Here is a 14,143-nt window from a genome sequence, read left to right as displayed (position 1 = left end):
TTTCTGACGGGACAGTGTTACTGTGCTCTCGAGTGCCAACAGTATTAGTGGATTTGTCTCCCTTAGCAGCTCCCTTCTTTCTTCCGCAGCCCCGAGTAGGTCCGTGAGCAGGAGCCTTTCTCTTAGAGCTGTTTTAAGCATGACAGTGCAATATACTGCCAACCGAGGGACTGATAAGCTGGTAATGATGTACTTGAAGGTAAGTCTTAGAGATGCTGTAGTGTTAGCAGCGCGTCATGCTGAGGTGTTTTAGACCAGTCGTGAGCCGTCGGAACTCGCCCGCGCGTAAGCTTATTTCAGAGAAGTTAATTTATGAGTTCTTCCGTAACGTAAGGATCGCATTGGACTAAATGATATGTATTTATTATTTTAAGCGAGACATTTTTTGTATCACTGATTATTTATCCTCGTCTTAATGTATTTATGTGGGTATTTGTAGAGTTTCTTCACCAATACTTCGGGAGAGGGATTCAGGTCCGTGGTGACTTACGTTTCACCTATTTAGTATAATCGGTCTGAGCTAGTTGAGAGAGTAGTCTTGAACAGTTGTAACAGTGGCTGGTGTTTGTAGTTTATGTAAGGATTAATTAAGACAGCAAGTCGTAAATCATTAATAGAGTAAAACAAACTGTGGCATCACACAAAGAGCCGTTACACTTTAAAAAAATATTGAAAGTATTTTTAAAGTATTTATTTCTAATCGGCTGGCCCCACTCGAGCGCCTCGGTGGCTTGGCCGGCAGCTGGCTCGGCCGCGTGAAGCCACCTTTAGATGGAGGCGCAGCCGCTTTGAGGAGGCGATCTACAAAGAGGGGCTCTTGGCCATCTTGTTTCAGATCAAATCCTGCATATAAAAACCTCGGTGAGGTTAACATTTATTTATTGGCTGGATATGTATAGCGCATATTATTTCGGTGGGCTGTTTTCTTTTCTTTTTTTTTTTTTTTTTTTTTTTTTTAATTACACTCTGGCTATCCAAAATAGAAAAGAAATTAGAAGCTTAGAAGGCAAAAAAATTAGAAACCCTCTGATAGTGCTAATTTCATTAGGGTCTCCATAGCAATCTGTGCAGCAGCTGCCACCTCCTTTGTTATTTTTATACTGTTGTCTTTTACTAACCATAAATCAATTTTTAGACATCTTTGGAGGGCCGAGCTTTTCCTCTTGGTTTGTTTTTTTTTTTTTTTTTCATAAATGTAAACTTTGAAAGAAAATTGACAATCAGATACACACAGCCGAAGGGAGACGCTGAGACGGGGCGCGGGCAGGGGCTGGGCGGTGCCGCCGCGCTCCCCCGGTGCCCGGCAAGGACAGTCCCACCCGGCCTGACCGCGGCAGCGGGCACCGCCACCTCCCCCTGCCACCAACAGGACAGTTAACACGGGGAAGGAAAAAATAAAGTAACGAGAAGACTAAAAAATAGGAAAAAGAAAGGGAACGGTGCTCTGAACCCTCGTGTTTCCTCCTCTCTAGTTACACGGCTGTATTGAACTCGCTGGATTTACAGAGATACTTCTTTTGTAAACGCTGTGATTAAAGTCTCTTCCTGACAGTACATATTGCTCTGAGAAGACTATTCTTGTCTCTTTCTAAAAGTGTCGAGTTAAATATTAATCCAAACTTCTATATTCCCCACCAAAGCTTCTGATGCATCGCTTTCCAGTTTGACAAACACTGCAGCTCCTACTCCATCCTCTAATGACAGACCTGGCATTCCTATTGTGAGAAATATTTTGCCACCTCCCATTCTGGTCAAGACAGAGAAGTTTTATTTATTCTTCTTTTCTTTCCCATCCCTGCTTTCTTCCTTGCCATTTGGTATTTTTGTTCAGCTGAGCACTAATGATTCAAAATATTACTTAGGGTTTTGTTTTCCCCTCTGTGAGGTTTCAACAATGCTGTGCTACAGTGAAAAGTGTATCTTTTGTTAAATTCCACTTTTAACCAAGCAAATTTGGATATATGTGTTACAGATCTGTAAACAGAACAGAATAAAATTCTTTGTTTGGAGACATATTTTAACCCTTTTAAGCCATAAAATTGTATTCTATGGAAGCACCACCCAGGAGTAAATAAAACATACAAACAACACAAAAAGTAATGCTAGACACCACTTGTGATTTATACTTCTGTAATATGCCATAAATATATACATATGTTTGTCTCTCCAAAACTTTCTGCCATCAGTGTGCCCACAAACAAAATTCTCCATGTAGGTTTTTTTGTGTGTTCTTGAAACACCATATATTTTGCTTCACCTGCTTCTATCTGTGAAACAGCAAGGCACCACCATTTCTGCAGGACACCCAGTGTCCTTCTCCCTTTTGCTTTGTGCTCTGTAGGCTGTTAGTCAAACACTGTCTGCCCTGACTTACAGTATTAGTCCTTCATTAAGTCCTTACACTATTAGTCCTTCATTAAATCTGGTAAGAAAGAAAAGGCTGTTTAGAGATCTGGGGAAGGAAGGGAGTTCAGAGGAGCCCTGACCACAAACACGGTGTTACTGAGGCCCACTGCCCTGAATTCCTTTCATGTTGCAGGAAGACAGGGCCAGCAGCCATGGTTTCCAGGGGGGGAGGAGGAGCTTGTGTGAGGGAGAATCTTCTTGTAAATAAACTCACTTTCTTCTCCGTGACTCTGGCAGAGGTGTCTTCTTTGTAATGCAGTAGAAGTCCATGATGATAACCTAATTATTAGAAGTAATGTAACTTTAGCAAGATTGCTGGCATTTTTACAATGTTTGTACAAGCATCAGCAATCTAGAGGAGAGATACTCTTTGGCACAAGCCAGACTTTTTCTTGGCCCATCGTTTAAAACCCATAAATTATAAACAACCCCCTTTTACACTCATCAGGAGCTCAGCTCCTTTGCAAGAGCATCTGATGTGATGAACTCCAGTCACCTATTTAAAACACAACTAGTCAGCCAAGGCCAGGCCTGGGTCTGATCTTCCCTTTGCCTTTCTTTACAAATAGAAGGCACAGCACCCTTCCTCTCCTTCCCGGCTCCCTCCATCTGCTCCAGACCCATAAAAGGGTCAGTGAGCCAGGCCCTCTAAATGCTGGCAGTGATGTTGCACTATTTGGGATAGGCAGCTGCTGAGAGCACTGGCTGAGAGGTGTCAGGGGTGCACGGAGCTTCAGTGAGGCCATGCAAGTTATTTTGTTCAGACCAGTGGGGTTTGGGTCTCCACTTTCTGGTTTGGCCTTTACAGTAACCCACCATTTAATGGCATTCCAGCAGTTTCCCCAGTGCAAAAAGGAGCTGAGGCTTTGTGTTATCTCCATGCAGTGAGTGCAGGGCTGAGCCACCCTTTTGCATCCTGTTTCTTTTGGAGGAGGGGCCCATCAGTGTCCCACTGTGCATGGCCTGGTTAGCAGCACCAGGGCAGGGATGCCACAGTTTTGTAGGTGCCACTTGTGTTTGGCTGGAAAAAACAAAGCCAAATGCCTCCTGCTCCATTAGCAAGTGCTTCCTGAGCAGACACTGCAGGCTCTCAGCCCTGCTCCATGGGCAGGCCAGGGACTCAGGGGCACCCCCATGGCTTCCACTATGAGACCACACCAGGGTCATCTGGGGCAGCAGGCAACCTTGTCCAAAGATGAAGAGGATGCAGCTGGCTGCACACCCAGGAGGCAAGGGAATGCAGGGAGGAGGCTGGCTAAGAAAGGGGAGCCCACCAACATCAACTAGAAGTCCCCTGACTTTCTTGAGGGCCAGCTGGGTCTTTTGGGCTCCATGGCAAAAAGTCTGAAGGCAGGATCCACCACTGGGGTGTCTGCACCCCTCCAGCCGCATGGGAAGCCCTTTGAAAGAGCCTGCAGGGACATCCAGGCACTAAAAGGACTACTTCACCAGGGGAAAAAACAGGGTAAAGGGGATGGGGCTGCTGGTCTACCTCTGGGAGGGTGCCTTGCTGATAGCTGTCAGCTGAGGAGAGAGGAAAGGAGCTGCAGGTTGTGATGCCATCTTCTACATGCCAGCCTGCTGTGCGTGCCCAGTGCCACACACCGTGGCAGCCTGGCAAAGGTGTCCAGCACTGCACTGCACACCTGCCTGGCAACACAGGCTGGAGCTGGGTGGGCAGCACACCGCACAGGGGCTGGTGCTGCCAGGGCAGTTAGGGCCGTGGTGGTGGCTGGGTGTCATGTCATCTTATACACTGATGAACAACATACCTCTGCTTTTGAAAGGTGCAAGGTAAGCTGGGCCAGAGGTCTGTTGGCTGCAGCCACTTTCCAGGGATTGAATGGCAAGTTAATCCCTGAATGGGCAATGGCTCTCTGCTCCCACGTGAGAGGCAGCAGTGGGTACCCCGTGCTGCTTGCTTGGAGTGGGGCTGCCAGGGGAGTGACAGGGCTGGCTCTATTAAGGGTCAGCAATCACACCAAGAGCACTTTTTACTCGACAGTGGGTCCTCCTACTTCTGCTTGGACCTGAGCCAGCTGGGACTGGAGCAGAAACCCCATCCAGCAGAAGCAGAACACAGTTCCAGAGCCTGAGAGCCATGGAGTAACAGGGCAGGACTGAACCCCTTTGGTCACATAGGCTAAGACACAAAATGGGACTCAGTGAGGTACCTGTGCCTGCACATCCCTAAGCCTCTGCAGATGCTGCTCAGGAGCAGAGGTGAGTCTTTGTCTCTCCTTTTGGAGCCCGGTCCTGAAGCTTTCAGAACGTTCTGGGATGAATTACAGAAAGGCTCAGCTGCAATGACAATAAGCACAAAGCAGAGTGAAAACAGCAAGGAATTTATACTAGACAGGATGGACGTCTTCTGGATAAAAATACTCATGAATGTAGGATTTGAACACTTCAATTTTTATTTGCTGACATGCAGTTTTTTTGCAACAGCTGAAGTTTTGGGAGCGGTAGGCAATCCCGTGCTCATTGAGGTACACAGCCTCAATCTTTCCTCTAAGAAACATTTTAGGATCTTTGGGAGCAAGAAAGGCAAGAGAAGACAGAAATCTTGGCTGCAAACTCATTGGCACCCATTTTGCACACAGCAGCATGGCTTACCTTGACACCTCTGGGTTATCAAGATGTGTAATATTTCTGTCCCAACAAATTCACAGCCATGGGACTGGAAACAGGGCTTTACATTGCAAGGGGCCAGCATGGAATCACTCTTCAGAGCAAATCTTTACAGAAGAAGGGATAGACTATCCTCTTCTCTGTGTTCATATAGAGGATCTTTGTTGTTAATCTCACATATTGGGAAAACAGAGGTTCCTGTCCCAGGAGTCAACCGGGAAAGAGGAACTGGTGGCAGGGATACATTGATGGCAGAGGGAAACACCCCTTCCTGAGGGTTGCTGTGGCTGCCTGTGCTAGTGCAGGAGCTGAGGGTGGCTTCCCTAGAGTGCCAGCACAACTCCCCATCTCTGCCCTGAAGTGTCTGTTCATCCCTGGGTATATTCCCATTTTACAAAATAAACTCCCAAAAGCTTCCCCTCCTTCTGTAACAGCCTTTCTCACAGGAGCCTTTAGTGGTTTGTTTGAGCTAACAGGGCCACTCCTTAAATTCCCAGTATTTGCTTATCTCCCCTGAGGATGCCCATCCCCACCCTAGCTGTCTCCACACCATGGATGTCCCCCTTAGCACTGAGAAGCAGCTTTGCCCAGCTGGCACTGCTGCAGCAGCAGCAGAGGGGTAAGGACAAGGTAATGCACACCTTCCAGGCTGGGGGCTGGGGAGGGATCTCTTGGATCTCCTGGGGGTCAGCTACAAGCACAGAGGGTGGGCTCCTGCTCTAGGGAGACAGGCCACATGTCCCAGCCTCAAAGCAGTGTCTGTGGCTCAGGCTGCCATTGTCTTCAACACAGGCTGCTCAAGCAGCCTCCCTAGGGTGAGGGGCTGGTGTCTGCACCCAACGGGACTCAGGGCTTTTGGCTGGACTTGCTCCTACATCATGTCTGGGCTCCACAGTGGCTTTCTCAGGCTTTGTAGAGGCCCACATACTCCCAGAAACACAGTGACACAAGGACTCATTTGGTCCATTGTTGTTACAGAGTTTTTGCCCCAGCAGGTCCCCTGTCTTGCCATCACTTGACTACTCACACAGGCATCCCTAAACCTCCCAGCCATTCTCAAATTGTCTCTGACAGCATCATGTTCTTCACATTCTTTTTCCCCCCACTTTTCTTCTTCCTTCTTTTGGCATCCAACGAGTCCTTCATCTTTCCCATTAGACTCCTTGTAAAAAAAACAGCTTCAGTCACTCTATTCTCTATCACTGGAAGTTAACTTTTTAAGTCTGAATACTGAAATTCCTGCGTGTAGATAAAGCCCTCCCTCAGAAGCCAGAATATCAACAAGAGATGTTTGTCCTGTATTTAGCCACTGATTTCTGCTTTTGTCACCCTTGAACAGTCCTGCCAAAACAAACAGGTAATGAACAGGAAACTCGTAACAGCATCCAGCTGGGTAAATGGAAAGATCGTATGTTGGTGTGAACACAGACAGCTTTTCTAGCATTTAGAACAGCCTTAGGTGTAATTAAACCAGTTGCATTCTGCAAACACAAGACCCAAATAAAGCAGCAGCCCTGTTCTGAAGCCAATTTTCTTTCCTTCACTGCAGGCAGGAATTTTTACAGCAGAGGAGACTGAAGAGCGCAGGTGCTCTGCTGCATGGACAGCCATTCTCTGCTAAAGAGAAAACCTGGTGTTCCCAGGCTTCTGATTTTTCAGAAGATAATGCTTTCCAAACTGCTCTGATTGCCATGGGAATGCTGAGAAAGTTTGCATCATCCAGAATTTAACCCCTTCCTCCAAATGTGTGTTTCCTGACAAAGTGTATTTGATTTAAACTGTTCTTCTGATTTATACTTGCACCCCCTGAAAATAGAAATTTAGGTGATACTCTATTATTGGAGTATAAGGGCAGCACAGCCCATCAGAGTGAACAAGTCTGTGCCAGGAGAACACCAAGTGTCAGGACTCTGAGATTTCAGTGACTGCTGTGTCTGTAGACTTGAAGTTCAAGCACCCTTAAGACATAATCTGTACAAAGCCAGCCTTTGCTCTACAAGAGTTGGTTTATAGTAGATGAACAATATTAGCTGGGGAGAAAGAGGGGCTGATAGGAGGCCATGTCACTGATCAGAGTCCTTGTGCAGGGAAATGCTCCTGCACCTCTGCAGGATGTGCATGCCTGTCCTAGCAATGTGTCCTCTCTGGGCCCCTGCAGGAAAAACCCACCAGATCTGCTCTGAATTCATCAGCTGGGCATAATGGTGGAGCTGAACTGCAGAGCACAATCTCCATGGAAAGAGTTGATACTGAGTCAGTGAAATGGTCTGATTATGTCACCCCATTATATCCTTTTCCTGTCACCAGTCTGGCCCTCTGAAATCCACAGGGGATCCAGTGAAATGTTTCCTTCTCTGGGAATTCTGGTTGCCTTCATGACGTTGGCATCATGCTTGGTCCTTGCAAAATTTGTGGCCTCTTCCTGACCACAGCAAATGGCACTTTTGCCAAGAGCTTGTAGAGCTTCTTGAGCTGTTGAGTGGAAGGCACTGGATGATGGATGAAGGCATACAAATTTCATGCTTTTGTTTAGAAATAAAATATATTTTTAAATAAAGTACAACCCTTGCATTTCCCAGCTGACTCCACATCCACCTACTAAGAATTAGAAGGTTGCAAGTCTAATTCAAAGCAGCATGATGTAGCCCTTCTTCATGTTCTTTGTAGGTCCAGTCCCAAGTCACCAAAGCCCAGGTGTACTCTGCCCAGCACACCCTTCTGCTCTTCTGAACTGCACTGACACATGGTTATCGGCTGAGACATTGGATGAAACCGATCATTACCCAAATCAAACATCAGCGTGGCTCAGACTGGATGGTCAAATGTCACTTGGAGACGTTTAGGGAAAGATGATCACTTCGGGAGTCCAGATTTCACCTCCTTCACCTTGTTGCTGTTTCCTGCCATTCTGGGGGATTGAAAACCAAGAGAGAGTTGGACGATTTGGCTGGGTAGAGCAACTTGCTGCTCTCTGCCAGCTGTAAACACTCAGTAAACAATGCCGAATCGCCAAGGGAAAAATAAAAGTCCATTAACAGTGTGAGCCTGCTAACGGTGAGGAGATTCATTTTTGAGAGGCTGCAGAGCACTTATCTGATGGAACGAGACCATTAAGCGCCATGAGGTGCAGCAGCACCCCGCCCCTCGCCCCAGCCTCCGGGTGGGGAGGCCGGGCTGTGCCCGCGTGGGCTCCCGTGGGGGCCCCCAGGAGTCTGGCCGGCTGCAGGGCCAGGGAGAGCGCAGACAGGCACCCGGATAGCGGGAAAGCGCCAGCTCGCTCACCTTCGAAACTCCCGGCAAACGTCCCAAGTGTGCGGAGACTCCGTCGAGCCCAGGGGGACGGCCTGTCCCGAGGGAATCCCGGTGCGGCGCGGCAGGATTGCCCACCTGCAGCCCCGCTCCAGCCCCGGCAGCCGGCCGCGGGCAGGGGAGCTGGGGGCGCCCGGGACCCTCGGCTCGGGCTCGCCCCTCCGGGCTCCCATTGGCCGCGGGGCGGGACGTGCCCCGCTCCAGGGCCTATATTAGGGCAATATTGCCCCGGCGGGCGCGGTGCTGCCCCGTGGGTCATGGAGCTGGGGTACTTTGCTCTCGCCTTTCCGCCGGGGCTGTGCCGCGGTGCCCCGCAGGCCCCGTACCCCCAGCGAGGGGACGGCGCCTTCCTGGCGCTGGGCACCACGGCCAGGGCCGCGTCCCCGCCGCAGGCATTGGGCTACGCGGCCGCTGCCCCGGCGGCGCTGGGCCCCGGCTGCCGCCCGTCCCGGGGAGCCGGACCGCCGGCCTACGCCACGTCCATCCCTCCCGGGAGCGGCCGCTCGCCGCCGCCCGACCCCGAGCGCCCCTGCCCCTGCCTGGGCGCGGGCGGCGGGGGGCTCCGGCACCTCTCGCCCTGTCCCGGGGCCGCCCCCGCGCCCGGCTGCCCGGCTCCCGCGGCGGCCCCGGCGGCGCCCCGCACCTTCGAGTGGATGCGAGCGAAGCGGAGCCCGCCCGGGAGAAGTGAGTGGGGCGGCGGGGAGCGGGCGGGGGCTGCTCCCATCTCGGCTCCCCTCTGCCCTTCTCCTGCCTCCACCCCCTGCCTTTGCCCCGGCTGAAGCGCGGTGTTTTTCGGCGTTGCAGGCGGCGCGGCGCCGTGCGGGGGGGAAGCGCCCGCCTGCTCCGCACGCACCAGCTTCAGCACCCGGCAGCTCACGGAGCTGGAGAAGGAGTTTCACTTCAGCCGGTACCTGTCGCGGGCCCGCCGCCTCGAGGTGGCCCGCTCGCTGCGCCTCCGCGACGCCCAGGTGAAGGTCTGGTTCCAGAACCGCCGCATGAAGCAGAAGAAGCGGGAGCGGGAGGCGCTGGCCGCCCCCGCCGCCGCTGTCCCGGGCGGCCCCGCCTGAGGCTCCGCCGCTCCCACGGAGGGAACCGGGGGACGTCGGGGCTGGGCGGGAAGCTGCGGCCGGCGGGCGCGGCTGTGCCTTCACGCGGACCGCGGCTGTGCTGTTCCGCTGCTTTTTCTGTTGCAACTTTATGTACAGTTTTATTTATGAGGATTCAGGGAAAACCGCCGGCCCGGAGCGCCGCTGCTCGGGGTCGGAGCGGGCCGAGGCAGCGGGCGGGTGCAGACGGGAGTTAGCGGAGAGCGCCGCTCCCCCAAGGCAGCGCAGCGAACGGCTCTGCCAACTGGCCCGGGTTCGGGCGGAGGTGGGTGCGTGGAGGGGCTGCCCCATGCTCCCGAGCCTTTCTCCGTTTTGCATTTAAAAGACAGATCCATGGGCTCAGACAGCGTTGGTACAGAAGGGGAGACACCCCGAGAAGGCAGAGAGAGAACAGGGAAACTTCCTCTTAGAGGAAGGGTCAGGGATGGTCATGGCATGAATCCAAGATCCCCTTTTGAAAGAAGTGTCCTTGTCTTCTGCCCTGCCCTTTGCAAAATTGCTGCAAAAAAGAGGCTGGTTTTGCTTGTATTCATTCATTCATTCATTCATTCATTCATTCATTCATTCATCCATTACTATTTATTTTCCTGATGTGACTGATTTAGTAAAAAGTCTGTTTTTGACAGAAAAAACTGCAAGGTAAAATGTAAAAAGAAATAAAGTCTTAAGAGGAGCAACTGTTCCCTTTTGAACTGCAGAAGTGCTGGGATTTCCCTCGCAGAGGCTCTGGGCAGCCCAGGATGGGCCAATGGCCATTCTGCTGACTCCCAGCTCCCCTCACATGTCCGTAGACAATATAAAGCCTCTTGCAGCATCTAAGGCCAGAATCAGTTCATTTAGCCCTCTCAGTCTTCATTGTATCTCATGGTTAAAAAATTGCATCGTTATAAATCTGTTTGCAACAAATCTCACCACATGCAAAACCTCAAGACCTGTTGAAGCTCAGAAAGACGCTTGGATTTGACCAAAGACTAATTCTGGCAAAAGGCCAAAGGATTCCTGGGTCTTTTGCTTGGATTGCTGCATAGAAAAGACTGGCAATATTCCCATAGATAAAATAACAGTATCAAAGTGGGCAAAGGAACCAAGCTTAGACTTTTTTCCCATTTCTGCGTGGGAAAGCAAAACAGCAATGTGGAGAGGAATCACATCTGGATTTACATGAAGGTAATTTTATTTATTTGTGGACAGGACTTTTGTTTTGGACAAGCCTCTTTCTGCCCTGGATTTCTGCTGAGTGTTGGACTTTGGGGTGAAAACCCAATTATGGGACTAGGGGAGACAGACTTCAAGGAGACCTGTGGAATGCACTGGGTCCCTGTCTGGAAGCCAGCCCCAGACACCAACAACTATTTGTCTTTGTTGGATGCTTGCTGGGTAAAACGACCACAGAGGGAAGATGAAGATGGATGTCTCAAGTCCAAAAGTCAGCAATGAAGAAGATTCTTACTCTCTGTAATACTTTCCATCCCCCCAGGTGCCCTTCTGCTTAAGACTTTCTTCTGAAGATTCTGCTGAGGGACTGGGAAGCCACTGCTGATGGAAGCTTCAGCGGAGGTTGGTGGGAACCTTGGGAAGTTACTCCCAAAAGCTGGGCAGGCAAGTTATGATGATGTTGTGGCAACAAGTCCATGGCTAAACAGGGCAAGGAGCCTCCTAGGCAAGGAGATGGATGTTCCCCATAGTGAACATCCAAAGGAAGGGACTTCCCAAGACAGAGGAGTTGTCACACATCATATCCTGACTGTACCAGCAAAGGACAACGCTGCTAGAGGCTCATGGTTGTGCATGCACAGAGGTACATTTTTGTTCTGTACATAGAGTTGTGGTTCATGTCCCTTGGGCTGCTTCACTTCATGGCATAGCCCTAAAAATTCCCAGGACTGAAGTACTCGTGTGAAACTAGCTGCAACCAAAATGTGTGGTTTGCAGTTCTTCATTAAAGTAATGACACCAAACAAGTGTTTATACTGCAGGCTGATCATTCATTAAAAACCAGGAAATAATATTTCTCCCACCTTTTTTTATTTTTTTGAAGGTGCTACTTAAAGCAGAATAAAGCAAAATCTGGTAAAATTAATGAAAATTTGAATAAATCAAATTTGTTTTGCAAGTTGAATTTTAAAGGCAAGTATGCTACTAATCAGCTCTTTTCTGCAGCTGTTTTAAAGGTCCATTTTTATGAACTACTCTGTTATTACTCTTCCATTTGTTTTTTTTTTAATAGTACAAGTGAGCATTGACATACAGCTGGAATAACCCATTTTTCTCAGAACACGTTTCACATACAAACTTTAGAAAACAGCTGTATTTTCAGTTGCCTCCAAATTTGTTGCATGTCTATGGGGTTGCTTGTTTGTCAGCCTTTTATTTTCCTAATGATTTTGACATTTGTGCCAGGCACTTCAGGCCAGAGGAGTGCTTTCTGTACTGCTGGCACACTCCTGCACTACCAGCATGGAAAGAAAGACTCTCATTGATTTCATGGTGCTGGATCAGACAATTAGAGCACACTAAGTCTTTTACAATGAATGTTTTTGTGACATATATTTTCCTGAATAAATAAATACATGTCCCGGCCTTGTAGCAGTGCACAGTTCTGTATCCATCAAAATGACACAGACCAGAGATTTACTCCAAAATTAAGATGAAACCTTATGACTCTCTTATGGCAGTCTGAATTTGGTGGTATGAGCACAACTATATTCTGTCTTAAGAACCAGTACTTTGTATTAATTGATTTCTGCTCACATGACAGGACCAGTTTAATAGGATCCTTCTCTTCACAAACAGTTCTAGCTGTATGAGGATTAGATATTGCTCCTTTGCACTATTCTGTCAGCAAGCTACCCAAAGGAAGGAGCTAATGCTAGTCACATGCCAATTCTTAAATAATTAAATAAAAATGCCTATGATACCTGTGGGTGCACACATGAGACAAATAAATGATAGATAAGGTCTAAGATTCACTCACTTAAACTTAATCCCAAGAGTCTCACACATGCCCAATTTGATGCCTAGCAGTTGGAAACAAGTTTTAGATTTGGCAGCTAGTTGTAAGAGCACAAGCCGCAGTTTTCACTGCAATCGGAACACAGTATTCCAGACTGGACTCAATAGATACTCACCACCATATAATTTTTCACAAATTATGAAACCACTATTTCCTGGCTTTATTTTTCCTCAGCCATCATCAGAAACCACAGAAAGACCATTCTCTCTCAGTCATATATTAATTTTTGCCTACTGACTGTTGCTCAAAGGGCCCCAGGCTACAAAGGGATATGAACAAAGTAATTTTTTATGTGTTCCCATTTTGCCTCAAACAGAACAAAAATATTGATTTGGAAGGCTTCCAAGAGGAAAAAAAGTTGTAAAATTACTGTTCCTAAGTGGTATATGTGAATGTAGAGATTTAATATCTTTTGGATAGGTAAATGATAACAGAAGAATGGACCTCTCTGAAAACCAAGTTTAGGCAAGAACCCAGGCTTGCCTGGGTATCTGTCTTCCCAAGAGGACCAGATTTAGTATGTTACTGCCTGGAATTACAGCAGAGGGAACACTTTGCTGAGGGTCAAACCAATGACTCTGTTTTATACTATGAGCTGCATATCCAGGTTTATTTTGACCATGCAAGTAGTCAGCAGTAAGCTAGAAAACAAAAATACGCAACCCAACCCCCACATTTTAATCTCCTTTTGAAAGTGTCCCTCTCCATTATTTATTGGTACAACCTGGAACTGTGGTTTATGCAAATAATGGTACAGATTGCTAGCAGAGGAGAACAGACTATTATTTCTTCTAAGAAAAATCTTTGCAGACAAAGTTACAAATTGCAAACACCTCCTTGGAGTTCCAAGAACTTGTCTCCAGCAGCTAAGAAATCATACTTATGATTTGTCCTGCACCACACTGTTAGCCTAAGCGCCAAGGAAGCCCCAAGAATGCTTGCAAATCCCTGACAACTGAAGAGAAATAGGTATGGAGAGAAATCCCAGATGAGACATGGCTGTTACCAGTTTGTCATTAAGAGGTGACTGAAGTTTAGGGGACACACATTCTGTTCTATTTGCAATATATGGTTACATACAGCTATGTGTTTATGTGATTCACTCAATCTCAATCTTGTTTATTTATAACTTTTCCTAATGTCGGTGACCTAAGGAGTCTTTGGCAAAGGAAAGTCACCCTGATAAAGGAAGGTGAACCAAATGACAAATCATTCTTCTCCCTATCATAACAATATCTGTTATTCACATGTCTACTTAACCACATCTCTAAAATGCCCCCAAATAATTCTGGGAAATATGTAGGGAAAAGATGCTTCACAGAGCCAATGTCTTACTGTAGTTTAGCTTTATCTGGAAGTCTTTTGCTGTTCTTGATCATCAGCCAAGTGAACAAAGTAACCCTCAGCTGTAAATCTTCCTTGGCTGTTTAAGCCAATTTACTCTTACATAGAGTGTTAAAATCTCTGTTGGAGATACAGTCCTGAGAACTTTTTGTAAACTGGACAAGGCTTCCTTTATACTGAAAAAATTTAGACCGCTGGTCCATGAAAGAGCTTTTCATAAACAATTTTGGTACTCTTGTGTTTTTGTTTCTTCAAAAGACAACAGCCACTGGTGATTAGCAGATTGAAAACCACTAGTTTAAGTAAACAAACAAACACAGGAATAAATCCAGTC

At 47.9% G+C, this 14,143-nt stretch overlaps 1 protein-coding gene across 1 annotated transcript; it reads left to right on the top strand.

Moving 5' to 3' along the window:
• Positions 1 to 8,603: 8,603 nt before the first annotated feature.
• HOXD1 (homeobox D1) lies at positions 8,604 to 9,413 on the top strand. Its single transcript, XM_054636008.2, has 2 exons — positions 8,604 to 9,030; positions 9,151 to 9,413. The coding sequence occupies exons 1-2, from the start codon at positions 8,604 to 8,606 to the stop codon at positions 9,411 to 9,413; spliced, it is 690 nt and encodes a 229-aa protein (XP_054491983.2).
• The last annotated feature ends 4,730 nt before the right edge of the window (positions 9,414 to 14,143 follow it).

This window comes from Agelaius phoeniceus, chromosome 7 (assembly GCF_051311805.1).
Source record: "Agelaius phoeniceus isolate bAgePho1 chromosome 7, bAgePho1.hap1, whole genome shotgun sequence".
NCBI lineage: Eukaryota > Metazoa > Chordata > Aves > Passeriformes > Icteridae > Agelaius > Agelaius phoeniceus.
The sequence above is the reverse complement of the archived record's forward strand: the minus strand, read 5'-3'. Positions and strand labels throughout refer to the sequence as shown.